Below are 27,445 nucleotides of genomic sequence, written 5' to 3' on the forward strand. Positions count from 1 at the left end.
TTAATAGCAGCTTTACCCAAAGAACAGGTAACTGATGGCACAGTTGGCATTGTAACTGTACCAGCGATCTCCACCTCAGATAATATGTGCAGTCTTAAATCTGTCATGGAGCAGTAGATCTTAAATCAGAGAAGGGCGACGAAGATGATAAAGGGGATGGGACAACTTCCCTATGAGGAAAGGCTAACACTGCTAGGGCTCTTCAGCTTGGAGAAAAGGCGGCTGAGGGAAGATATGATTGAGGTCTATAAAATAATGAGTGGAGTTGGAACGGGTAGATGTGAAGCGTCTGTTCACGCTTTCCAAAAATACTAGGACTAGGGGGAATGCGATAAAGTTACAATGTAGTAAATTTAAAATGAATCGGAGAAAATTTTTCTTCACTCAACATGTAATTAAACTCTGGAATTCGTTGCCAGAGAAGGTGGTAAAGCTTAGCGGAGTTTAAAAAAAGGTTTGGACGGCTTCCTAAAGGAAAAGTCCATAGACCGATATTAAATGGACTTGGGGAAAATCCACTATTTCTGGGATAAGCAGAATAAAATGTTTTGTACATTTTTGGGATCTTACCGGGTATTTGTGACCTGGATTGGCCACTGTTGGAAACAGGATGATGGGCTCGATGGACCTTTGGTCTTTCCCAGTATGGCAATACTTATATCCCTTTCAACAAGCTCGTTCTAGAAGTGGAAACCGAAACTGCTGATGATTTCTCTGCTCCGCTACAAACTGAAAGTCCCAGCAGTTTCCCGTAACTTCTTCCGATGCAGCCAAAGCTGACCATCAACACCAGAAACAATGCAGGGGACCACCTCAATTCTATGAGCGACCTCAACCACCAAAACCAACTCTTCTGATGCCATCATAACCAACAAAAGGCCCAGAGAAACTGTCAAAGAGGAGGCATACGTCTAGTAGCACTATAGAAATGATAAGAAGTAGTAATAATTCTCGACTCGAGTCATTGGAGCAGTAGGGAAATGTCTTCCAAAACTACTACTACTAATTATTTCTCTCTTTTTTTAAAAATTTGAATTCACAATGTTACCACAAGTATAAAACTTGAAAACAGAAAATACATTCCATCAGTAGAAATATATACATAGAAGAAGGGAAAAAAACCACAAATTGAAATGCAATGGTTAAGAAAATTTACATACGACAGAATGTATTATAAACTAACCCTATTAATTAAGAAAAAAAGAGGGGGGAAGGGCAAGAAAGAGACTTTTCACTTCAATTAGCAGGTGTATTATCCATTACAAGAGATGAGATGGCGATGGAGGCCAGTTGAGACCTGGTTTCAACAACATTTTTCAACTCAATTGGATCCCAAACACACAAGTTTAACCTCCAGACCCAACAATACATTTACAAGAACATTGTGGGAAAAAGGTCCCTCCTAGGGCTGCCAACTAAAGTCTAAGTACCAACAAGGCCTTCCATCTAAGTTGTGTGTCCCTAGAGAAGTCAAGAAATACAGAACCTTCGTGATCCAAAAACATTATGGTGCTCACTTTCAAAGCACATAGACTTACAAAGCTGCATAGTAACCTACTTAACTTTGTAAGTCTATATGCTTTGAAAATGAGCCTCTATATCTTTATAGTGGACATGTAAATGTAGAACCAAAAACATGGTCAGGATCTTCAGCCTGGGAATTCTTACAAAAAAAATGTAGAACACAAACAGCCTGGGAATTCTCTAAAAAGTATGTCAAATTTAGTCAAACAACTTCCCTTCCCCCATCTTCATTAGGGCCACAACTCTTTCACCAACATAGTAAGCTCACATAATGGGTGGCATAGCATCCATAAAGAATTCTAAAATTTTTATTAAGATATTTCTTCAGCACTTCCATTGGTGATAGTACTAATGATTTATGGATGTTTAAGAAACAGAAAAGTTTAAACATCTCTCAAAGTTCTCCAACTTTTCCAACTTCCTTGGAGTTACCATATTTCATTCTGCATCATTTGCAAATCAGAAACTATTTTTTACATCCTTCAATCCAGTGTCTTGCCTTGATAGAACTTCACTATAAGAGAGTGCCTGGGCTTAAAGAGATTGCAGACCTTTTATCAAGTCTTTCCAACACAGTCTACTTAGAATATAAAAGTGCCCAAGCGTCGCCATACTGGGACAGACTGAAGGTCCATCAAGCTCAGTATCCTGTTTCCAACAATCGCCAATTCAGGTTACAAGTACCTGGCAAGATCCTAGAAGAGTAAAATAGATTTTATGCTGCTTATTCTAGAAATAAGCAGTGGATTTCCCCCAAGTTCATCTTAATAATGGCTTATGGACTTTTCTTTTAGGAAATTATCCAAACCTTTTTTAAACCCTGCTAAGCTAACTGCATTTACCACATTCTCTAGCAACGAATTCCAGAGTTTAATTACACACTGAGTGAAGAAATATTTTCTCCAGTTTGTTTTAAATTTACTACTTAGTACTTCAGTGTGTGCCTCCCCTAGTTTTAGAGTAAACAATCACAACTACCTGCTGCACTCCACTCAGTATTTTATATACCTCTATCATAGCTCCCCCTCAGCTTTCTCTTCTCCAAGCTGAAGAGCCCTAGATACTTTAGCCTTTCCTCATAGGGAAGGTGTCCCATATCATTGTCATCATAATTCTCTGTACCTTATTCTACTATATCTTTCTTGAGACATGGTGACCAGCATTGCACACAGTATTTGAGGTGCAGTTGCACCATGGAGCAATAAAAAGGCATTGCTACATTCTCATTTTGTTTTCCATTCCTTTCCTAATAATTCCTAACACTGGTTGCCCTTTGAGGCTGGAAATCTTTTTAAATTGGCCTGTCTCTTGTTCAAGATATTGCATGATTTAGCTCCTAATTACTTTAATCCCCATTTTCAGTTTGCTGTTGCTATAAGGGTTAGATGATCTAATTATGCTTAATTGTTTTCCTTCCCCTCACCTAAAGAAAAGAAGAGATTAAGAATGCTAGAATTAACTTTGGCATTTCTAGCCGCTAGACACTGGAAGGAATTTGTTGAGATATTTTGTTCCTCCCACTCCTATATGGCATTTAGGACAAAGGTTAGGACCTTGTTATTCCAGAAATTCATTTCATGAAATAATGCTAAACTAAGTTCCTTTTTCTGTGTCTTCTCAGAAGATTGTTCTGGTTCCTCTGCTTTGTTATCTGCTTAGATAACCTTAGAGAAGGTATTAGCGGGATATAAGCCTTTATGTTATATTATGTTTATGTTATTCTATTTGCTTTCTTAGCTGCTGCTGTACACTGAGCCAAGGATTTCAACATATCATCAACGATAACACCTAGATCCTTTTCCTGGGCGGTGATTCCTATGGAACCTGCATCACGTAGCTATAGTTTGGGTTCCTCTTTCCCACGTGTATCACTTTGCACTTGCTCACGTTCAATGTCTCGTAAGGTCCTCTTGCAATTTTTCACAATCCTCTTGAGATTTAATGACTTTGAATAACTTTGGGCTAGATTCTATTTATGGTGCCTGAAAAATCCATGCATCAAAAAAAAAAAAAAAAAAAAAAAAAAAAAACCATGCCTAGGCGTATTCTCTAAAATATGCCTAAATTTTATAGAATAGGCTTAAATTTCTGCAAGGTGTACAGAATACGCCGAGCGCCTCTCTGCGCAACCAAATTTGGTCATGTCCATTTAGGCCATGTTTTACTTGGTGTAAATCCCGATGCCTAAATTAGGTCAACAGGTGTATTCTATAATAATGCGCATAGAAATGCCCACGTCTTGCCTATTACATGCCCATAACCACACCCCCTTTTCAACTATATGGCTTAGAATTTACATGTATACAAAATATCAACCGGCTCACCTTTATCCACCCCTTCAAAGAAATGCAGTAGATTGGTGAGGCAAGATTTCCCTTGACTAAATCCATGTTGGCTATTAGGCTCATTTTAAAAGAGAAAAATGTCCCAAAAGTGGCATAAATCTGCATGTGGACTTTTTTCTCACAAAAATGTCCAAATTGGTATTTTCAAAACCAGTTTTGTAGACGTTTTTCTATGAAGTCCGTCAGAAGTGCGTTCAAATCACAAGGGGGTGTGTCAAGTCCATTAGAACAGCATGCAGGTCCCTGGAATAGTCTAGTGGTGGGTGTAGTGCACTGCAGACAGATGGACCCAGGCCGATACCTCTCCCTACCTGTTACACTTGTGGAGGAAACTGTGAGCCCTCTATAACTCACCATAAACCCACTGTACCCACATATAGGTGCCCCCTTCACCCATAAGGGCTATGGTAGTGGTGTACAGTTGGGGGTAGTGGGTTTTGGGGGGGCTCAGTAGACAAAATAAGGGAGCAATGGTGAGACGTGTACCTGGGTGCATTTTATGAAGTCCACTGCAGTGCCCCCTAGGGTGCCCTACTGCTTTCCTGGGATATCTGAGGGACCACTCTACTAACAATGCTGGCTCCTCCTACATCCCAATGGCTTGATTTTGTGCGTTTTAAACGTGGACGTTTTTCAAAAATGGACCAAAAAACAAAATGTCCAAAGTACAAAACCTCGTGCAAAACACTATTTTTGAAAACAAAAGATATTTTTTTAAATGACCTTCTTTCCTATTCAGATTTTGGACGTTTTCTGCAAAAACACATCATATTGAAAATGCCCTTCCACGTCTCATTAATCCATGCTTTTAATATATATATATATATATACACTTTGTAATTTTGTTCTTTATATTAGTTTCTACCATTTTGCCTGGCACCAACGGCTATAATTTCCCAGATCACCTCTGGAACGCTTTTTAAATACTGGCGTTAACATTGGCCACCCTCCAATCTTCCTTGCCATGTTTCATATTAAAGATAAATTACATATTACTAACAATGGCTCTGCAAGTTCATTTTTCAATTCTATCAGTACTCTGGGATGTATACCAACTGGTCCAGGAGATTTTCTACTCTTCAATTTGTCAAATTGCTCCATTACATCTTTCAGTTTTACAGAGATTTGTTTGTTTATCTGACTCATCAGCACTGAATATCATTTCTGGGGCTGGTATTTCTCCCACATCTTCCTCGGTGAAAACCGAAGCAAAGAATTCATTTACCCCTTCACTATGGCCTTGTCTTCCCTGAGTGCCCCTTTTACCCCTTGGTCAGCTAGCGGTTCAACTGATTCTTTTACTAGCTTCTTGCTTCTAATATACCTAAAAAAAAGTGTTTTTGCCTCCAACACAATCTTCTTTTCAAAGTTTCCTTTTGCCTTCCCTATCAGTGTTTTGCATTTGACTTGCCATTCCTTATGCCGTTTCCTATTATTTTCAGCTGGACCCTTCTTCCATTTTCTGAAGGATTTTCTTTTGGCTTTAATAACTTCCTTCACCTCACTTTCTAACCCTGCCGGCTGTTGTTTGGCCTTCCTTCCTCCTTTTTTTAATATATGGAAAATATCTGGTCTGGACTTCCACGATGGTATTTTTGAACAGCATCCACACCTGATGTAAATTTTTGACCTTTGCAGCTGCTCCTATAAGTTTTTTTTCTCATTTTATCATAGTCTCCTTTTTAAAAGTTAAGTGCTAACATATTAGATTTCCTGTGTGTATTTGCCCCCCCCCCCCCAGTTCTATTTATGGCGCCTTAAGTTGTACGCACTAATTTGGCCATGTGGCCAAATTGTGTGCACAATTTAATTGACAAGCCAATCAGCGCCGATAATTGGTACTGAACCAATTAATGGCACAAATTGGCTGTAATTAGAATTTATGTGCACAACTTTATAGGTGTATCCTATAATGCGGTGAGTGTAAATTCTAATGCGCACAGCTGAAAAGGGGGTGTGGCCATAGGCGTGGAATGGGTGGGTTGTGGACGTTCCAAAAAAATGATACGCACTGTTATGGAATACACCTGACCTGTACCTAAGTTAGATACAAGTATTTAAGCCTGGTTTTAAGCAGCTTACATGGGTGTCTAAATTTTAGGCACAAGAAGGGCAGATGCGCATATTCTATAAAGTATGCCTAACTTTAGGTGTATTTTATAGAATAGTGCTAAGCGTGTGGTTTTTCAGCATCATTATATAGAATGTGACCCTTACTGCAGAGATTATATCAAATCTGATCATGTTATGATCACTGCTATCAAGTGGTTCCAGCACCATTACCTCCTGTACCAGGTCATGTGCTCCACTAAGGAGTAGATCTAGAATTATTCCCCCTCTAAAGGGCTCCAAATGCCAACCATATCTCCTTCAGAGTAATATCACCTGCTGACATTGCCCCTCCAGGAGTTGTATGTCTCCAGCTCCACTCACATCAGAAATAGCCTCAGCCTGAACTGCAGCTGGTTCATCCGAACCCTTCATTGAAGGGAAATCTAATCTTGCAGGGAGCAAAACACCAGGCTGAGTGGCACTGCCTTAAAAAAAAAACCTCGCTGCAAATTCTTTGGTATCCACTACAGTTCTCCACCACTGTAGGCCGCCCTCACTTCTGGGTCTAGGGAGATTCTCTCATGGGCTAGGGCTCAGTGAGATTTCCAACACTGCTAGAAAGAATCCTTCCTCGCCCAGTTCCGGACCTCTGGCTCCTTCCTTGCTTACCAGCGCAACAAAGTTATTCCAGGTGCTGGACTGTTTGAAGGTAATGCTTCCGCAGGCAGACAAAAGCATATATTCCCTTTGCATTTCACCATGATATTCCCGCAGACTTTAACCTAGCAAAACACCGCAGAGCTCCCTGCCACACATCTGCTCAGTCAGTCATTTTGCCCTGGTGGGACATTCTTCATCTGGTTTCTCCACAGAGGACTTCCGATACGGGTTGCCCTACAGCATAGCCCTCTGAATTATCACAACACACAAGCCCCTCCACCACAAAAAGATGGTGTCCCTTTAGAGGGGACTACTATGTATTTCTCTAGTTCTAATACATGTCTGCAGCACTGTACACAAACATAAAAGAGATAATCCCTGCTCGGCAAAGCTTACAATCTATTAAAAAAAAAAAAACAACAACAACTATACAGGTCTGATCAGACACCTTAGATGGAGGCAGTGAGGCTCTGGATGAGAAGAAGCAACCTTTTCATTTACCACCTTTCTCTTAGTCAGAAAGGACAAAATTGACACCCATCATGCCTCAACAAGAGGAAACAACTCTTTCCTTTTAGCCATCATAAGGAAAATGGTCAGCAGATGCCACAGATCACCCTCATACAACTCTTCATGCCAGTTAAAACATTAACCCCTTAATTCTATAATAGTCACTAAAAATTGTGTGTGCAATTTAATTGAACAAAATAATTAGTGCCAATAACTGGTTTAACAAGCACTTATTGGCACTAATTAGATTTAATTGAAATGTGCATGCGTAAATTTTACATGTAAGTCAAAACAGGGGGTGTGGAAATGGGAGGGTCATGAGTGTTCCTTTAAGTTGCGCTGGTAGTTAGAGAATAAGGGCATCTGCACCTCAATTTGCAAGCAGGTATTTGCTCTACGTTTCAGTTGGTGCAAATGAACGTGCCTAAATTTAGGCATCATTCCCAAGCGTAAGCACTATTCTACAAACCACGCCTAACTTTTAAGCGCATTTTGTAGAATAGTGATTTTTTTTTTTTTGGTGCCACAGATAGGGCCCTAAGGGTGTAATTCTGAAAAGATTGCTGAAATTTAGGCCCAAGGATGCTGCGCTAAGCATGAATTCGACATCAGCAATTATGTACATAACTGGCATTATAGAATACTAGGCAAAGTCAGCATTCACTACTACTACTACTATTACTACTTGACATTTCTATAGCGCTACTAGGGTTACGCAGCGCTGTACAATTTGATAGAAAAGGGGCAGTCCCTGCTCAAAGGAGCTTACAATCTAAAGGACGAAATGACAAGTTGGGGTAGTTAGATTTCTTGAGTAGTGGTTAGGTGCCAAAGGCGACATTGAAGAGATGGGCTTTTAACAGGGATTTGAAGAGGGGCAGGGAAGGGGCCTGGCGTATGGGCTCAGGGAGATTATTCCACGCATGGGGTGAGGCGAGGCAGAAAGGGCGGAGCCTGGAGTTGGCGGTGGAGGAGAAGGGTACTGAAAGGAGGGATTTGTCTTGAGAGCAGAGGTTGCGGGTAGGAACGTAAGGGGAGATGAGGGTAGAGAGGTAGGGAGGGGCTGCAGATCGAGTGCATTTGTAGGTTAGGAGGAGAAGCTTGAACTGTATGCGGTACCTGATCGGAAGCCAGTGAAGTGATTTGAGGAGGGGGGAGATGTGAGTATATCAGTCCAGGCGGAAGATAAGACATGCAGCAGAGTTCTGAACGGACTGAAGGGGGGATAGGTGGCAAAGTGGGAGGCCAGTGAGGAGTAGGTTGCAGTAGTCGAGGCGAGAGGTAATGAGAGAGTGGATGAGAGTTCGGGTGGTATGCTCAGAGAGGAAAGGGCGAATTTTGCTAATGCTGTAAAGGAAGAAGCGACAGGTCTTGGCTATCTGCTGGATATGCGCAGAGATGGAGAGGGAGGAGTCGAAGATGACTCCAAGGTTGCGGGCAGATGAGACGGGGACGATTAGGGTGTTGTCAACTGAGATAGAGAGTGGAGGGAGAGGAGAAGAGGGTTTGGGTGGGAAGACAATAAGCTCGGTCTTGGCCATGTTCAGCTTCAGGTGGCGTTGGACATCCAGGCAGCAATGTCGGACAAGCAGGCCGATACTTTGGCCTGGGTTTCCGCAGTGATGTCAGGTGTGGAGAGGTAAAGCCGTGTGTCATCAGCATAAAGATGGTACTGGAAACCATGAGACGAGATCAGCGACCCAGGGAAGAGGTGTAGATTGAAAAAAGAAGGGGTCCAAGTACACATCCTTGAGGAACGCCAACAGAGAGCGGGATGGGGGTGGAGGAAGAGCCATGAGAGTGTACTCTGAAGGTGCGGTGGGAGAGATAAAAGGAGAACCAGGAGAGGACAGGAGGCCTGGAACCCAAAAGAGGACAGTGTGGCAAGAAGTAAATTGTGATTGACAGTGTCAAAAGTGGCAGATAGGTCGAGGAGGATGAGGATGGAGTAGTGACCTTTGGATTTGGCAAGGAACAGGTCATTGCAGACTTTAGATAGTGCCGTTTCTGTCGAGTGTAGGGGGCGAAAGCCGGATTGAAGCAGATCGAGGATGGCATGAGAGGAGAGAAAATCAAGGCAATGGCTGTGAACGGCGTTCACATGCCAGCAGATAGGCGCAACTGCTTACGCCACGTCAACGGCTGGTGTAATTGAGCATGACTAAGTGTTGCAGTTGCACAGCTGACAGTATTCTAGAATCTTAGCGCTTAAGTGCTAGGCACGCCCCTGAACTACCTATGCCCCTCTTGCAGTTACGCGCTACAGCATTTACATATAAAAAGGGCCAGATTCTATATAAGGCATTAAAAAAATCTGTGCGGTAAACATTTCCACCTAAGCATCCTATATAATAATTTGCACCTCTAACGTTCTACATCTGAATGCCTGGGTTCATTAACATTCATTCCCACTCATTGCCCCGCCCTCGTGTCAAAATATAATGACATCAGAAGGCAGAACAGTGAGAGGGAAGGGAATGCTGGAGGTGAGCTGACATCAGGAGGGATGTTACGAACGGAACAGAAGCCAGTGCCAGCCAGAGAACGTTCAGGTATAAATCGAGGGGAGGGAGGGCAGGGCAGAGGAGAATTGATGGACATGGATGGGAAGACAGTAGAGGAGAGAATTGCGGGACATGGAGGGGAGGGAAGGGGGGAGAGAGAGAAAAAAAAAAGCTTACAGGACAGCCTACCTAGGTCCCGTTTCATTGTTGAGGAAACTGGCATGGTTCCACTAGTATTCAATAAGCGGCACCTAGATTTAGACGCGGTTTATAGAATACGCTTAGTTGATATCCCAGCGCCTCAAACTATATGTCCATTTACAAAGTGGCATAAATCCCTGCGTGTAGATTTACGCAGACTGGGCCATATTCTCTAACTACACACGTAAAATTTTGGAACGTCCACGAAACACCCATTTCCCTGCCCATAGCTATGTCCCTTTTGAAATTCGCTCATTAGAATTTAGGCGCAGTTCATTACAGAATATGCTTTAAGCGCAATTCATTACAGAATATGCTTAGCAAGTTGTGTGCTTAAATTCTAATTATTAACAATTAGTGATCATTATTGCTTGCTAAGTGCTGTTAGACACTGATTAGCTCGTTATGCCATTAAATTACGTGCCTTGTTATGGAATACATTTAGATTTTGGCGCGGAACACTAGGCACACTATATACAATCCGGCAGAAAGTTTCTAGAATGGTGACTAAGTGCAGTTAGGCACGTAACTGCAAATTAGTGCCAACTATTGCCAAATTTTATTTAAACACTTCTAACCCATAAACTAGGCAGTTTCCACAAAAACATATATACCAATATAAAAGAAACATCTTCAAGTAACAAAAACATAAAATACTGCTATCGTAATTTTCAAAACAAAGTGCTGCTGTCATAATTTCCCAAAATGTACTACATATCAAAGAAAGGCATGAACAAAAAAAAACACCTCTGTTTTTAATTGTTTCTTAAATTGCTGGAAACTAGTGGTTAAGCGAAGTTGACCTGGTACGGCATTCCATAGCGTTCCCGCTATAGAGAAAGCTGAGACCAGAGTTTCACTGTTAGCACCACTTAGCGGGCTAATTAACCAATTAACTTAAGCAGTATTCTATACCTATGTGTTCAATTTTGAACGCTAAGCACAAGAATGCGCATGCAAGATTACAAAATTAGGGGGTAGGTGATAATCCAATTTGTGAACTACCTCCCGGCCAAGGTTTATGCTGAACCACATTAGGACAAAGTCAACTGTAGTTTGTAAAATCTACATCAAGATATACCCTCTTCAGTTCTCTGGTGGCTCATTAAATCTAAAGTAGCTTTCATTCAGTACCAAGGGAGGACTGGAGGAAACAACAGAGGGAGGATAAGACTGAAGAACTGAAATAATTGGGGACTGTGATGATGAACGAATAAAGATGAAAAACTGAATCTGAGACAAGGTGATGAAGAGAAAGACCAGAGCTATACAGAAAAGAAATATGAAAGGGTAGAGAAAGGAAGACAATTCACAGAAATGTGGCAAATTTGTGAGAGAGAGAGTTAAGGGGGAAATAAAGAGCTGTACAAAGGAAATCAAGAATCAGAAAAACAGGACAGAAAACAGCATAAAGAAGCAGTCTTGTATGGTACACAGAGCTGTGAGGTGGGAGCCTTTTTGCCTATGTGATAGTTTTAGCTTGTACTTCAGATTTATTTTTAATTTTGAAAATTCAAATCACAAGTGTACCACTTCTTAAAACACGAATAGCACACACAATAAGGAAAAGTGAACTATCACCATCAAGAATCAAATAATATTCTCTTTAGACCACAAAAAGGGTGGGGGAGGAATATGCTGAACCTCTTACTCTGTTAATAGTGATGTCTTTGTAACATTAAGCCACATTGAGCCTGCAAATAGGTGGGAAAATGTGGGGTACAAATGCAGCAAATAAATAAATAAATACAAATTAAGGAGATAATTAAGGAAAAGAGAAACCTTCAAATAAAACAGTAAAGCTTAACGTGAGACTCAGAACTCTATTATCCTGTAACACCAGCAGTCCCAACAGTAATCTTCTTAAGATCTATGAAAGACTTCAACTGTTCTGACAGAAAGAAACAAACATATTTCACTCCCAGGTAGCGGACCAAACACTTACAAGGATATACTAAGTAAAAGTAGTCCCAAGGTCTTTTGTATCTTTCCTCAGTGCCAAAAAAACTTTCCTCCTTTCCTGCGTAGTCTTATGCACGTCTGGGTAAACCCAAATACGTTGTCCACAAAACAAAACTTGAGAATTTTGAAAATATAGTCCAAGAATAGCATCAAACACAAAAGACACTAAGGTAGCTGTCTCTGATACTTCTGAAATGCAATCTACAAGTATAGCTGAGATATTATTAACATCAATCTTCTCATCTTGTGGTTTATCTGCTGGTGATACTCCAGAAATAATTTTTGAAGAAGGAAAAAAAATATGCCTTATTTAATGGAGGAATAGCTTTCAAGGAAAGCTTTAATATTTCAATAGCATATTTACAAAACAATTCCACTGGAATCATACCAAGCAGTTTAAGAAAGTTCAGGAACGTCAAATTCAGTCTCCTATTACAATTTTCAAGTTGTTCCAACTTCCTTTGAATTAAGACGTCATTTTTCACCAAAGAAGTGGAAACAGTTTTAAGGATACATCTCCTCACGAACTTCAGAGAGTTGACTCAGTTTAATGTCAGAAAGTCTTAGAGAGTCCATCCTACTCACAAGAGTTGAAACTTCAGCAGAGGATTTGGTTACCATGCCTTTGAGTTTACACTGTGCATTCCAGACCTCATCGACAGTCATTGCCCCAGGGGTCCTTTCGACTCCCAAGCTGAACTCAACCATGGCAGCCACTGCCCCAGACCAAAGCCCTTCGCTAGGCACTACCCCAGCTGCTACTTCAGAAACAGGGAGAACCTGCTCACGGATTGAGGGCTCTGCCAGACAGGGCAGTGCTACTGGATCCGGAGGAAATAAATATATTTCTGAACCCACGACTGCTACTGCTCCTACAGTCATGCGGTTAGCGGGAGACCACACTCTGGCATCATGAGCGTTCCTAGTAGTGTAGCACTCGATAGTTTACTGTGCCATTGAAGAGGTTCGAGTTGGCTGGGAAAACCACTCTCACCGCTCCCTTACGCTTCGTATGTGGCATAGCTCCAAGGTAAACCGCAGGCCAGCAAGCTCCAAGACAAACCCTTGCCGCAGCTCATGCCGCCATCTTGGCTCCGTCCCCACTTCTGTTAAATTTCCTCTTGATCCTAAGATATACCCACTGAATCTCTGGTCTCAGGAGCTGAACTCCAGCTAAATTTCTATAGTATGTTGATCTCTGCTACAAGAATTACCTCAGCTAAATCCTAGAAATGACCAAAATATCCAAGTAAACACAAATGGTTGAAATGTGGTCCAGATAGGGAGAGTGAATCTTGACACGGCATGGAAAGAAACAGGCCCATACTAAGAACCAGAGCAGACAATAAAGGATCACGCTGACAGAGGAACATTAAAGTTGAAAATTTTATTGAAGACCTGGATTTACTAAATTTTCTTTCATTCTGTCTATAGAAGGAAAAAAAAAAAAAAAGAGGCCTTTGGAAATCAGACCAGTAAAAAATTGACAATATAGCAAGAACATAGGGCAAGTATCAGTAAACTGCATCCAAAGTTAGGTACCATTAAGATCTGGCTGCCACGCGTCAATGTTGACACAGCCCATTCGCTTTCAATGGGCTGTGTCGGCATTGCTGCACAGCTTAGTAAACAGGGGGTTGGGGGGGGGGGGGGTTAGAGTGGATTCCTGCACCCAACTTTGGCCTGCTGAAACCTGGCATAAATCCTCACGCCCAACTGATAGCAGTTGGGCACGGAAATCCAAGCATTCTATAACATGGTGCCTAATTTCTGGGAATACCCCTGACCCGCCAATGCCTATGTCCACTTTTGAGTTACTCACTATGAAATTTAGATGCCTAAATTATAGAATAGGGCACAGGGCAAATGTGTGTGTAACTCATAATTTGTGCCAATTAATTCCAATAATTCATTATCGGCACCTAATTGATTAATTAGTTTCTGCACACTAATGGGATCTGTGCCCAACTTTGGGCGACCTTTATAGAATCCAGCGGACAGAGTTACAGCTGGCATACAATAACCAAATTCATATATGATTTTGCTACCAGATTCCTTTCACTAGATAGCCATGAGGACACTGCAAAAGAGATTTCTGCCAGCCAGATGAAAAGGCATGTAGAAAGCAGGTTTTGTGGACTAACTTTCTCTGCAGATCTAGCTCTCTCACCTGTAACCCTCATGGGATGCCTGCCGTACCATGTGCAGGATGTATGTCTGCTGGCTGTTCCCGGTCAGTCCTGGTAGTAACAGCACCGTGGGTCGAGAACCTGGGTCAGGATACTTTGTGCTTTGCACATTGTCCACCCAGTCCAGTGAAATCTGTCCCCCATCTGCAGTCTTAATTAGCTCACTGAAAACAAACAAACAAACAAAATCAAACTGCAGCCCTTGAACTAAAAGAAGAAGCCTCACTATAATATATATGTTTAAACAATTTTTATTGAAAGATACGGAAACAATTAACAACATATCTGTGTTTTTATGATACAGAAGATAAGTTCCCACACCTGAGCCAAACATTTTCTCCCCACCCCCAAGGCTCTGTACTTCAACAATACAGAAATTGGTAGAATTTGTGTAAAATACAAACATCAACTTAAATTCCAAGCCATGTGAGAATGGCAACCTATATAACAAACATGCTAAATCATCTAAACAGTCTGTAATTTCACCTTAACCCCTAAACTCCCTCCCCCACCCCCCCTCGACAGATCAATATTAGAAATGTTGCAAATATCACCTATAACATGTTAACAATAAGGCTGCGACCCAGAATTTGCAAATACGGGTTCCAAAGCTGCATAAAGCGTTGCCTACGCTTAGGAGATCCCCCTCGCCTCCTCAGCCTCCCAAGTGACCAAAAGATACACCCGATTCCTCCAGTGCCAAAATGCCGGTGGGTTTGATGATGTCCAGTATTGCAAAATAACTTTCCGAGCCACCAGGCTTAATATGCAGCACAAAAGGATAGCATTTCTAGTCAGGGGAGAATAAGCACCAGGTTTATCAAGTAGAAATTGTTCTAATGAGCCCTGAATCCTGTGGTTCAACAGCCTCGACAAAAATCTCCCAAAACAGCTGAATTCGTGGACAAGCCCAAAGAGCATGGAAAAAAAGTATGAAGATTGTGGCCACATTTAGAACACTTAAAAGTTTTCTACAATCGTCTTTTGGTGTATGAAAGTGTGGAACTGTGTTACAAAAGGAAACCTGGATTTGCATGCAACTGACATCAAATACGTGCAAACTGACCAAAGAAAAACAAATCTTTTTTTCTATCAGAGGACAGTTATGGTCAGACAATAGGAGGAATTGACATAAAGTGATACGTGACTTGCATGACATGAATGGACAATTTAGCTTAAATACTATCACATGTTGATGAAGTTTTATAGTGTAATGCGAGCAATCTGTTACAAGTATTACATAGTCACAAAACAGAGGGAAAGCAGCATACAAAAGCAACCAAACAAACAGAAAAAGTAAACACTGGGCCTTCAGGAATGAGAAAAATGCAATCCTTTATTAATGATGAATACCCGACACGGGCCGTGTTTCGGCGTACAAACGCCTGCATCAGGGGTCAAAAAACTCTTCTAGGTCAGCTAGTTAGCTAGTAGATAAAGATGATTAACAAACAGCTTATATTCCCTTTTTCTTCGTGCCCCAGAGCTCTAACACTGCCGGTGGGAATTTCTGTGAGCGGTGCACGGTGAAAGCCGGCTCCTCAGAGGAGAGTTAGAGCCCTTTTTCCCGCGCGCGCCTTCTTCTTCCTGGAAATTTGTACGCCGAAACACGGCCCGTGTCGGGTATTCATCATTAATAAAGGATTGCATTTTTCTCATTCCTGAAGGCCCAGTGTTTACAAGTATTACATAAGCAGGATTGAGCTTTGTTCAGACATAAAAGCGTGTGTAAGTATGTTGATGTGTGTTTTGTTACAACAAACAGAATTTGGATACATGTATTGTTGGTCTGGAGCACATTTAGTAAGTGATTTATATAGGACTGCTCTGCATTCTATTAGTATAGCCCCTGTATTTAAACACACATTTAGAACAGCCAGGATCTCTGGGCTCCTCCACATGAGCTAACTGCGCTTTTGACATTTAGGCCCGCAGTATTCAGTATAATATGTAAAGAAATTACCTAGGCACACTGTGGTATGTGTGTCTTGTAGGGTGCAACTGTATAGAACTTTATTTACCTCAACATCCTTTGGCCAGTCGTATCTCATTTTTATAACCCTACTTTTTGACTATGAATCGCTTTGATTATATATGTATGGAAATATGTTTATCTATAGATAGATACAGTACATATATTTTTATCTAAATACCTAGTATATAATGGAAACTAGTACTTACAAGATAATAAATCATAGTCGGTTATTTTACAAAAATAATCTGATATTATAATACATAGGGGCAATAGTATAAGTTTAAATTAAGGTCAATTTTAAAAGGGGACGTCCACCTCAAATGGATTACCTTCTTTTTTGAGCTCTTCTGCACCATAGGCTCTATCTGTCACTGCATGGGATGGTGGGGGGAGGAAGAGAAGACACAGAAGGCTAAGTGAAGGAGGAACTCATGATGCCAGGACTTGATTTCAGGTCACGGTCATAAGCTCACAGTACCCAACAAGTCTTTCTTGTGGCCTTCTAGGTGTCCCCACTTTTCCTGCTTGTGGGCCACTGCCTGCACACTCTCTTCCCTACGTGACAGTGCTCTAGGGAGATGTTCTACCAATCCAAGCATCTAGAATACCGCAGGGCAGAAGTGAGGGACTTTTCCAGTGTGAAGCTGCATTCAGAAATCAAGGCTTTGATGGCTTTCTTCAAAATAGACCTTTATTTTTAGTATGTTTCCGCTTGCTTTAATTTATAAACCGTAACCAGTGCTGAAATTGGGCTATCCTAGATCTTATAACACGGGATAATCTAATCTAAAGCTCATAAAGTGTTTATGAGCTTTAGATTAGATTATCCCATGTTCTGACTGGTGCACTACCAGACCCCATTCACCAGCATGTGTGTGAGTGATGTCAGCAGCTCCACCAGGCCATGATTCAAGCTTTCTCTCCCTGAGCTCCCTTCACTTCAAAACGGCATGGAATGGCCACGATCACGCCAAATTCATGATTCCTGCCATGGGACACCAACGCCACGCGGCCGACATGGGATTTAAACCTCAAAGGCTCGAGCGCCAAGGTAGTTAATATTAAAAAATAAAATTTATAGTATATAAAGGTCAAAGAGCACAATTCAGTGAGCAAGTAGCTATGTAGCTTCTTCTATAAGAGAGTCAACACTGAGGCAAATAGCTCAAGTCTTTGAAGTGTCGCATGCCAAGTATGATCATTTTTGCTCCAGTGGTGCTTAAAACTTATTTTTAAGATGGCTTTTAATATTCCAGATCAATGAACAGAGACTGTATTTGGGAGTTATAAATTATAAGGTTTTTTTTTTTTGGTTGTGAATGACTGGATCTTTTTTTCTAGCATGACTTTGACATTCCTTTCTTTTTTCCAAGGTTGTGTAATATTAACCTGATTGTAAAGTGCTGAGATATATTTTCTTAGCTAAGCAGTATAGCAAACGTTTAAAATAAATATAAACAAACACTCCAGTAGCAAATAAGACCTGCCGCTTGACATGCAATGCCCTCCTCAGCCTCTCATTATCCCATTCTTTCAGATCTTTCCAAGATTTAGGCTTATGGTACTTACTTTCTGTATGAAACCTGAGGCTTGGATTTCAGAATGACCCTGAAGACAGTCTGGAGCCGTCCCCCGAAACACCAAGGTGTGGGATAGAACTTCTCTGTTACGATGGGGCAATACTTCTCCAAGAAAGAATTGAAAGTTTGCCCTGTCACCAGTCGGGGCCTCTAGGAAATATAAATTCAAGAGATGTTGATAAAACTGCTAATCAGATAATCTTACCTTTCTATATGTTCCATCTTTGCTTATACCCTACACTGTCTATTAAAAGGTTCTATTACATATTGTGTCGACATTGTAAGTAGTGTACTATGACATCCTTTTTATTGTTATTTGAATATTTTTACTGCTGTAATTGTCTATTGCTTATGTTTGATTTACCGTACACAGCCTTGAGTGAATTCTTTCCAACAGGTGGTAAATAAATCCTAATTAATTAATTAACTAATAGGAATCTACTAGAGAGAATGGAAGACTCTGTAAAGGAGAACTTGGCCGTATAGGAAGGCAGGTATAAAGTTCTGCAGGGAGATGGGTTGATGTTTCATGCAGAAGTATGAATGCACAGCAGTTAAGGGATATAGTGCTGTGAATAAAGACTGCTGTGGACTCTCTCTATATAACCTGCAGGGGTACATGTTTTTTTACTGGTTTTCTATTGTTTTATGTTTTATTTTATTTATTTATTTAGATTTTGCTCACAGCCTTCCAAAGTTGCTTTATTTCAGTCATTGGAGCAACAGCCAAGAGATCTTTCCTGAATGTACCGGGGTTCTTTCCTGAATAATGAAATCAGAAACCCTAAACTTGTTACTAGGTGTCACCATCACATCAGCAAGAGGGGACATGGGGAAAAGCTGGGCGTCTGTGTCGATGCAGGCTGCTGAACCTGTGGGGTCGAAGCAGGTGTCTGATCCTACATGCCTGGAGACCCACACATCGGCCCTTCCTGCCAGGGAATCCCCCAGTGCCCTGTAGCTCCCGGGACTATGTGTCGAGGGCGTTTGATACTGATGCTTCTTCCGATGCTTGGCATCGACCCACATTTGGGTCGGGTCTGATGCCGATCAGTTCCGGGGGGGGGGGGGGGCCTGCATAGCGGCCAGCATCGAGGCAGGTGGAAACCCATTTGATGCGCCATCACTAAGGGTCTCGCTGCCATACGGATTGGCGCATCCAATGCTGATGCCGACAACAACATCGAGGTTTCAGACCTGGCTCCAAAAAGTTTCTCTCGTTGAGCATTTCTGTGCTGTGTCATTTTCTTCATACAAAGACACAGTAGACAGTTAGAAGGGGTATGTTCAGGCCCCAAACACTGGAGACACCAAGAATGGGTGTCTTTGCCAGAGATGGTCCTATTGCCAGGGCTGTGCCAACACGGTAAGTGGGGTAAGCACTGCAGGGGGGCGCCTGCCTTCAAGGGCGCTGCACCGCGGTGCTGCCGTCGAGTTATATTTAAAAATTTTTTAAAATAAACCTTACCGCGTTGGCGCGTCGGCGCCTATGCGCATGCGCTGCCTTCCCGCGGGATAGGAGGAGTGGCACTAGCTCCGATTAGTGCGATCTCAACTCTCAAGTCCCAGCTGCATCTGTTGTCTGCAGCCCCTGGTTGGAGCCCAGAGGTGAAAAGTGAAGGCCACTAGCAAGAGTGGGAAGATCAGAGAGTGGACAATGTAATGCCAATTTTAAAAAAGGTTCCAGAAATGACCCAGGAAACTATAGATGTTGCTACTGGGCAAAATGGTAGAGTATTATAAAAAACAAAATTACTGAGCATATACATTGAGCATATACATAAGCATGGATTAATGAGGCAAAGCCAGAATGGATTTAGTCAAGGGAATCTTGCCTCACCAATCTGCTGCATTTCTTTGAAGGAGTCAGTAAACATGTGGATAAAGGTGAGAAGGTTGATATTGTACATTTAGATATGAATGACTACTGAGGAAATTAGAAACTCAATGAATAGGATGCAGCATCCTATTGTGGATTAAAAACTGGTTAAAAGATAAAAAACAAAAAGTAAGGTTAAATGGTCAATATTCTCTCATGGAGAAAGGTAAATAGTGGGGTTTCCTCAGGGATCTGTGCTGGGACCCCTTGCTTTTTAACATATTTAAATGATCTGGAAACAGGTTGTTAAATCACAAGAGGATTGTGGAAAAAATTGCAAGAGGGCCTTAGAAAAAAAAAGAGAAAAATATAAACATATAAAGATCATATGGCTTATATTGTCTGCCCATCCACTCTCCTTATCACTCCCTTAGAGATCCTATTTACTTGTCCCAAGCTCTCTTATGAGACTGGGCATCCAAATGGCAGATGACAATTAATGTGAGCAAGTGCAACGTGACGCATACAGGAAAGAAGAACCCAAACTACAGTTATATGATTCAAGGTTCCAGATTAGGTGTTCCCCCCCCCCCCCCCCCCCCCAGGAAAAGGATTTAGGTGTCATTGTTGATGATACGTTGAAACATCCTGCTCAATGTGCAGCGGTGGCTAAGAAAGCAAATAGAATATTAGGAATTACTAAGAAATAATGGAGAATAAAACTGAGAATATTTTAATGCCTTTGTATCGTTCCATGGCGCAACTGTCTCTCTACTATTGTGTGCAATTTTATTCACTCCCATCTCAAAAAAGATATAGCGGCATTAGAAGAGTGACAAAAATGATAAGGGGGATGGGATGACTTCTCTATGAGTAAAGGCTAAAGCGGCTATGGCTTTTCAGCTTGGAAGAGACAGCTGAGTGGAGATACGACAGTGGTCTATAAAATACCGAGTACAGTGGAATGGATAGACGTGAATCACTTGTTTACAAGGACTAAGGAGCATATAATGAAGTACTAAGTAAATTTAAAACAAATCAGAGAAAATATTTCTTCACTCAGGGCCCTATTTACTAAGCCGTGCACACTTTTCAGCGTGCACTGACAGAGACACCCATTATATTCTCATGGGTGTCTCTAGCATTAGCGCATGCTAAAATGTAGAGCAAAGGTGGCAGACCTCAAGCGTCACCTAGACAGGATCTTAGATAGTGCTGGGGAGGAGCTGGCTGTCTTGGTACATGTGGGTACCAATGACATAGGAAAATGTGGGAGAGAGGTTCTGGAAGCCAAATTTAGGCTCTTAGGTAGAAAGCTGAAGTCCAGATCCTCCAGGGTTGCATTTTCAGAAATGCTCTCTGTCCCATGCGCAGGACCCAGCAGGCAGGCAGAGCTCCGAAGTCTCAATGCGTGGTTGAGACGATGGTGCAGGGATGAGGGATTTAGATTTGTTAGGATCTGGGCAACATTCTGGGAAAGGGGGAAGACTGTTCCAAAAGGATGGGCTCCACCTTAATAGGGATGGAACCAGGCTGCTGGCGCTAAATTTTAAAAAGGAAATAGAGCATCTTTAAATCTAGATTGAAAGCCCACCTCTTTAACATTGCTTTTGACTCGTAACCACTTGTATCCACTCGCCTCCACCTACCCTCCTCTCCTCTTTCCTCTACACATTAATTGATTTGTTTGCTTTATTTTTTGTCTACTAGATTGTAAGCTCTTTGAGCAGGGACTGTCTTTCTTCTATGTTTGTGCAGCGCTGCGTACGCTTTGTAGCGCTATAGAAATGCTAAATAGTAGTAGTAGTAAAGAACCCGCAAAAGAAACCTACTGTAGCTGCATTTAATTTTCGAAAGAGTGACTGTAATAAAATTAGGAAATTGGTTAAAAAGAAACTAAAAGGATCAGCTGCAAAGGTTAGGACACTAAATCAGGCATGGATGTTATTCAAAAATACCATCTTGGAAACCCAGTCCAGATGCATTCCACATATTTGCAAAGGTGGAAAGAAGAAAAAACGTCAGCCTGCATGGTTAAAAGGTGAAGTAAAAGAGGCCATTACAGCCAAAAGATTGCCCTTCAAAGAATGGAAAAAGGACCCAAATGAAGAAAATAGGAAGCAACATAAGCACTGGCAAGTCAGATGCAAAGCATTAATAAAGAAAGCTAAAAGAAAAAATGAAGAGAAACTTGCCGTACAGGCTAAAACTCACAGTAACAACTTTTTCAGGTACATCAGAAGCGGAAAGCATGCAAGGGAATCCGTGGGACTGTTAGATCACAAAGGAGCAAAAGGTGCGCACAGGGAGGACAAGGCCAAAGCAGAGAAACTGAATGAATTCTTTGCTTCTGTTTTTACAGAAGAAGTTGTAAGAGATCTGCCTGTACTGGAAATGGTTTTCAAGGTTGATGATATAGAGGAATTGAAAGAAATCTCGGTGAACCTGAAAGGTGTACTGAGCCAAATTGACAAATTAAAGAGTAGTAAATCACCTGGACTGGATGGCATACATCCAAGGGTACTCAAAGAACTCAAGTATGAAATTCTTGATCTGCTGTTAGTAATATGTAACTTATCATTAAAATCATCTGTAGTACCTGAAGACTGGAGGGTGGCTAATGTGACACCGATTTTTTAAAAGGATTCTAGGGGTGATCCGGGAAATTATAGATCAGTAAATCTGATGTCGGTGCCGAGCAAAATAGTGGAAACCATTATAAGGAATAAAATTACAGAACACGTAGACAAACGTGGTTTAATGGGACAGAGTCAGCATGTGTTCAGCCAAAGGAAGTCTTGCCTCACCAATTTGATTCATTTCTTTGAAGGAGTGAATAGACATGTGGATAAAGGTGAGTCGGTTGATGTAGTGTATCTAGATTTTCAGAAAGCTTTTAATAAAGTTCCTCATGAGAGACCAGAACCTTGCCTCCTATCCCATGACTCTCTAATTTTCTCAGAGTCATGGGATAGGAGGCAAGGTTCTGGTGTTGATTAGGAATTGGTTATTGGACAGAAAACAGAGGGTAAGGTTAAATGGTAAATTTTTCTCAGTGGAGGAGAGTGAACAGTGGAGTGCCACAGGGATCTGTACTGGGACTGGTGCTATTTAACATATTTATAAATGATATGGAAATCAGAACAACGAGTGACGTGATCAAATTTGCAGATGATACAAAACTATTCAAGGTTGTTAAAACATGTGCAGAAAGACCTTAGGAAACTGGAAGACTGGGTGTCCAAATGGCAGATGAAATTTAATGTGGACAAATGCAAGGTGATGCACATTAGAAAGAATAATCTGAATCGAAGTTACCAGATGCTAGGGTCCACCTTGGAGGTCAGAGCTCAAGAAAAAGAGCTGGGTGTCGATGTAGATAATATGCTAAAATCTTCTGCTCAGTGTGCGGCAGCGGCCAAAATAGCAAACAGGATGCTAGAAATTATTAGGAAAGGGATGCTGAATAAGACAAACTACTATAATGCCTTTGTATCGCTTCATGGTGTGTCCGAACCTTGAGTATTGCATTCAGTTCTGGTCGCCGTATCTCAAAAAAGATATAGCGAATTAGAAAAGGTTCAAAGAAGAGTGACTAAAATGATAAAGGGGATGGAGCTCCTCTCGTATGATGAAAGGCTAAAGAGGTTAGGGCACGTCAGCTTGGAAAAGAGATGGCTGAGGGGAGATATGATTGAGGTCTACAAAATCCTAAGTGGTGTAGAACGAGTAGAAGTAAATTGATGTATTACTTGTTCCAAAAGTACAAAGACTAGGGGACACTCGAGGAAGTTACATAGAAATACTTTTAAAACAAATAGGAGGAAATATATTTGCACTCAACGAATAGTTAAGCTCTGGAACTCTTTGCCAGAGGAGGTGGTAATAGCAGTTAGCATATCTGGGTGTAAAAAAGGTTTGGACAAATTCCTGGAGAAAGAGTCCATAGTCTGCTATTGTGATAGACATGGGACGCAACTGCTTGCCCTGGGATTTCTAGTATGGAGTGTTGCCACGATTTGGGATTCTACCAGGTACTTGTGACCTGGTTTGGCCACTGTTTGGAAAACAGAATACTAGGCTACATGGACCACTGGCCTGACCTAGTATGGCTACTCTTATGTTCTAGTGTGCCCTCCTACCGTGCAGCTTAGTAAACAGTGCCCTCAATTTTTAATCAAATGCTGGAATTTGTTGCCAGAGGATGTGATAAAAAGCAGTTAGCTTAACACGAGTTTAAAAAAGAAACACCCATAAGCTATTATTAAGATGGACTTGGGAAAATCCACTGCTTAGTCTTGGGATAAGAAGCATAAAATCTGTTTTTACTCTTGGGATCTTGCCAGGTACTTATGACCTGGATTGGCCACTGTTGAAAGGTTCATCAAGCCCAGTATCTTGTTTCAGATAAGCATTACGGTTACTGTGACCTATGTTGATTTTACACACATGATTTTGAAATCCTGCACTGCCCAGCTAGCTATAAGACTGATCTACTCTACTGTACTAATATGCCATACAGAATGAAGATCTTACATGTAAAAAAAAAAAAAAAAAAGTCATTCTAATAATATTTACAATACAGCAAACTGTAAATAAACTACATGAAATAAAACTATATGAACATCAACTTAGACGTCAGGGCAAACATGAATTAAAGGCTTTAAGGTCATGACAGTGAGTACTGGAGATGGCAACTGAAGGTGGGCTTTCAGGTTTCATAGCTCTGTGCCTCTACGTGAACACTGCCAGCTCACATCCAAATTTTCAGATTTCTGGTCAATGAAACTCATCATCACCATGAAAACACTGGGAGAAACTTCCGATAGAGAGAGACCCACAACTACAGCAAAAGGAAAACAAAACATGAGCAGAAAGAGAGCCAGACACTGACCTTCGGGACACAGGTCCAGTAGTAGAAGAGATAGGCAGTGCTAAAACCCAACAGCAAAGGCAACGACCTGCCCCAGCTGGGAAACAGCGCATCTCCCAAGAACTGGGAATATCCGAGCATTCTGCTGCTGTCACAAAGTGAAAACCGGGATCTCCACAACACATCCAGCAGCCGGCACCAAAGCCCTGCTCCTCGCCCTCTTTCTGGCCAAAGACACTGCTCTCCCAAAGGTAAAGTATCACTAGAGGACACTCCTCTACAACCCGGCAGCCAAAGTCAGCCTATCGTATGAACTCTTTGGCTGCTGGTTTGTTTTCAAAGCGCTGTAACCTTTCTGCAGGCATTTGACAAGTCAGCCCTTCACACAAGGACCCGCCCGCCCCCGCCATCTTTATGAGGGGCAGTGTAAGCAAGGAGGTTTAATAGACAGGAGATGAAGTGACATCAGAACGCTGAAACCAATTACGTCAGTCTACGTTTCCCCGTCCCAGCGCAGCCGTCATCCCCGTTCACTCAAAACAAAGCAAGCAAACCTATGAGCTGCTGCATCCACATTGTCATTCTTTACTATTGGTAGCATTTTTATTTAATCTCACTTATATTTTCAAACATGCCAGCTTGTGCAGCATACCGACGTACACAGAGGAAATATAATAAAGGAATAACTTTCATAGGTAGAGTAGTAATTTGTTAGTTGGAGGGGCTGGTTAAAGGGACACCCTTGCACGTGGGGCCATTAAAACAGACATCATGTTATGAGAATCTGGTGCTCAACATTCAGAGTTTCAATCTATTTATTTATGACATTCATATCCCACATTTAACATGTATTAGATTGAAACCAGGGAGCATTTTAAAGCTTTTTTTTTTCCTGTGCATAGATCAAAAGAGAAAGATGGTTTGTGGGAACTTGTTCCTTCTGTTTTGAAGAATGCAGTGATATATTATAAAATGCACTTAATATTGTTTATTACTATTATTTACTACTGGTTGATATACAGCAGAAGTTAACCAAGTCAACTTCATGCTTTGTAATATAATTTTTAATAGCATTTTCTCAGTTATTACCCAAATACAAATAAAATTATAATGTTAACTGTATGACCGTGTCTACCTCTTATGGTTATTAGGATAACCTGGTCCTGGAGTTACCCAAGGCAGTCAGGTTTGTCAGGATATTGACAATGAATATTCATGAGAGAGATTTGCATACAGTGGAGGCTGTGCTTGTTATGAAATGCTTTGAGTCCTCCTGATCTGTACATCTGTTGTGTTATTTTGTTGGGTGGAAACAGGTGGGCTTATAGGGAGGGAGGGGCAGGTCCTTTTCCTGCCAAAGATTGTCTTATGGTAGCTGCTTCTTTTTCTATGCTGTTTTCTGATAGACGATCAAGATCATGTCTGTCCGATGACTGGCTCCCTACTCCTTCCAGGCACTATATGTCTCAGGGGATAGCTGAGACATATAGTGCTGGTTTTCCTTAGCTTCTAGAGCAGAGAGCCAAGGCTCCCGTGGATCCCAGAATGGTGTATCCACTCAATACAGCTCTACATCTCCTCCCTACTAGTCCTTTCTAGAGAGGAAGACAAGGATCCTCTCTGAACTCAGTTTTACACTTCCCTCCAAAAGCTCAAACTCAAATCCTATTGGGCCACTTCCTTAGAACAGACCACCTCCTATTCAGATTTGATTGGCACCTTTTTGGAACAGGGTCCAGAATGTTCTTCCCGCAACTACAAAAGAAAGAACACATTTTGGCAGCCTGCTACACTACATCAGTAGTCTAAATTATCCTAGCATGTGGTTTTCCAAAGTACCGAGTTGCTCTACTAACATCTCTGATAAGGAGGCTATTTCTATAGTTTGGACTTTGTAAAGCCAGTGTTGTGGGAGGCAGTGGTTAACATGGAGGGGTGCACTAGGCACCCCTTTTCCTATGCCTTCCATGCCTTGCCTTTCCTTAGCTGACGGGGATCCCAAAACCCTGCCAGCTGAAGAAATCCAAAATTCACCCCGAGTCATCAGTACAGTGCAGCCAAAAGGCATGTCAATCAGCTGCAGCACTTTGAGCTGCTGATGCCTGTACCTTGGCCATGCTCAGTTCTCAAGGGAGCACTTCCTGGTGCTAGCCACGCAGCATCCCAATGGTTCCTGGTGTCTGATAGGGGCAAGAATGATGCCCAACTGCTCCTGCTCCTCCATGTCCTGGATTCAAAACAGCAACTCTGAGCCCCTAGTGTTGTCCCTTGAAGCCACAGTATTTGGGGAGAGAGAAGGAGGGAGGGAGACAAACGTGACAGAAGCACAAATTTTCGTTTTCCACCGAAAATGCAGTCAGTTTCAGCTGAAACCAAAACCATATTTGTAGCCTTTTGACCGATACTAACACTGGGCGGAAAATGGATTTTGGGCCAGTTTCAGCACCATAATCGAAACTGAAATTCGTTCAGCCTCGAAAAGGAAGGATGGGTTACTAGTCAATTGGACTCTTACTTAGATAAATTTCAGCTACTTCATGTCTCCCAGTCTGGGTTCCAAAAAGGGTTCAGTACAGAAACAGTGGTGGACTCGCTGATTGCTCTTGGCAATCAGATATTGAGTCAAGGGTGTTGTTCTTTAATAATACAATTTGATCTTACTAGTGCCTTTGACTTGGATGACCACCAATAATTGCTATATATCCCGCATGAATTGGAATTCAAGACAGGGTTCTCAGTTAGTTTCAGGATTTTTTAGAGACAAGATCTTACATGGTCAAAATAAGAGGAGAACTATCTAAGCCTTGGGGGGCTTGTTGTGTCCCCCAAGGCTCATCTCTCTCTTCCACCCTATTCAACATTTTGATGCAGTCTTTAGGGGTAGTTCTAGATATAATCCCATGTTAAATTGGGATTACTAAAGAGAGTAAGTCCCTGTGAAGAGTCACTGAGGGGAGTGACTGGGAGGTCCTGGGTGGGATGAAGCCCAGTCCATGGGAGTGTTTCTGAAATAAAATGCAGATGGAAACTGCCATGGTACAGAAGAGTGACAGGGGAGGTGGAATTAAGAGGTAATAAATGTGTGTGTATGCCCTTTGAAGGGAGAGTTAGGAAGAAAGCAGAGCTTGAAAGAGAAGCCTGAGGAGTGTGAAGAGGAGGGCGAGGGGGTGGATAAAATGGAAGTGGAAGTGGAAGAAATGAGGAGGGTCAAGAGAAAAGGGAGACAGAACAGAGCCTTGCCCTTGCTACTT

At 41.7% G+C, this 27,445-nt stretch overlaps 1 protein-coding gene across 1 annotated transcript in view; it reads right to left on the bottom strand.

Moving 5' to 3' along the window:
- Positions 1-24,588, bottom strand: part of ABHD1 (abhydrolase domain containing 1) — a 76,634-nt gene extending 52,046 nt beyond the window's left edge. The window contains exons 1-3 of the mRNA XM_030198615.1: positions 24,216-24,588; positions 17,492-17,652; positions 13,929-14,111 (exon numbers count right to left, since the gene is read on the bottom strand). Coding sequence (XP_030054475.1) covers positions 13,929-14,111; positions 17,492-17,652; positions 24,216-24,335 — 464 coding nt within the window. The 5' untranslated portion in view covers positions 24,336-24,588. The remainder of the gene's footprint in view (positions 1-13,928; positions 14,112-17,491; positions 17,653-24,215) is intronic.
- Between the last annotated feature and the right edge of the window lie 2,857 nt (positions 24,589-27,445).

This window comes from Microcaecilia unicolor, chromosome 3, assembly GCF_901765095.1.
Source record: "Microcaecilia unicolor chromosome 3, aMicUni1.1, whole genome shotgun sequence".
NCBI lineage: Eukaryota > Metazoa > Chordata > Amphibia > Gymnophiona > Siphonopidae > Microcaecilia > Microcaecilia unicolor.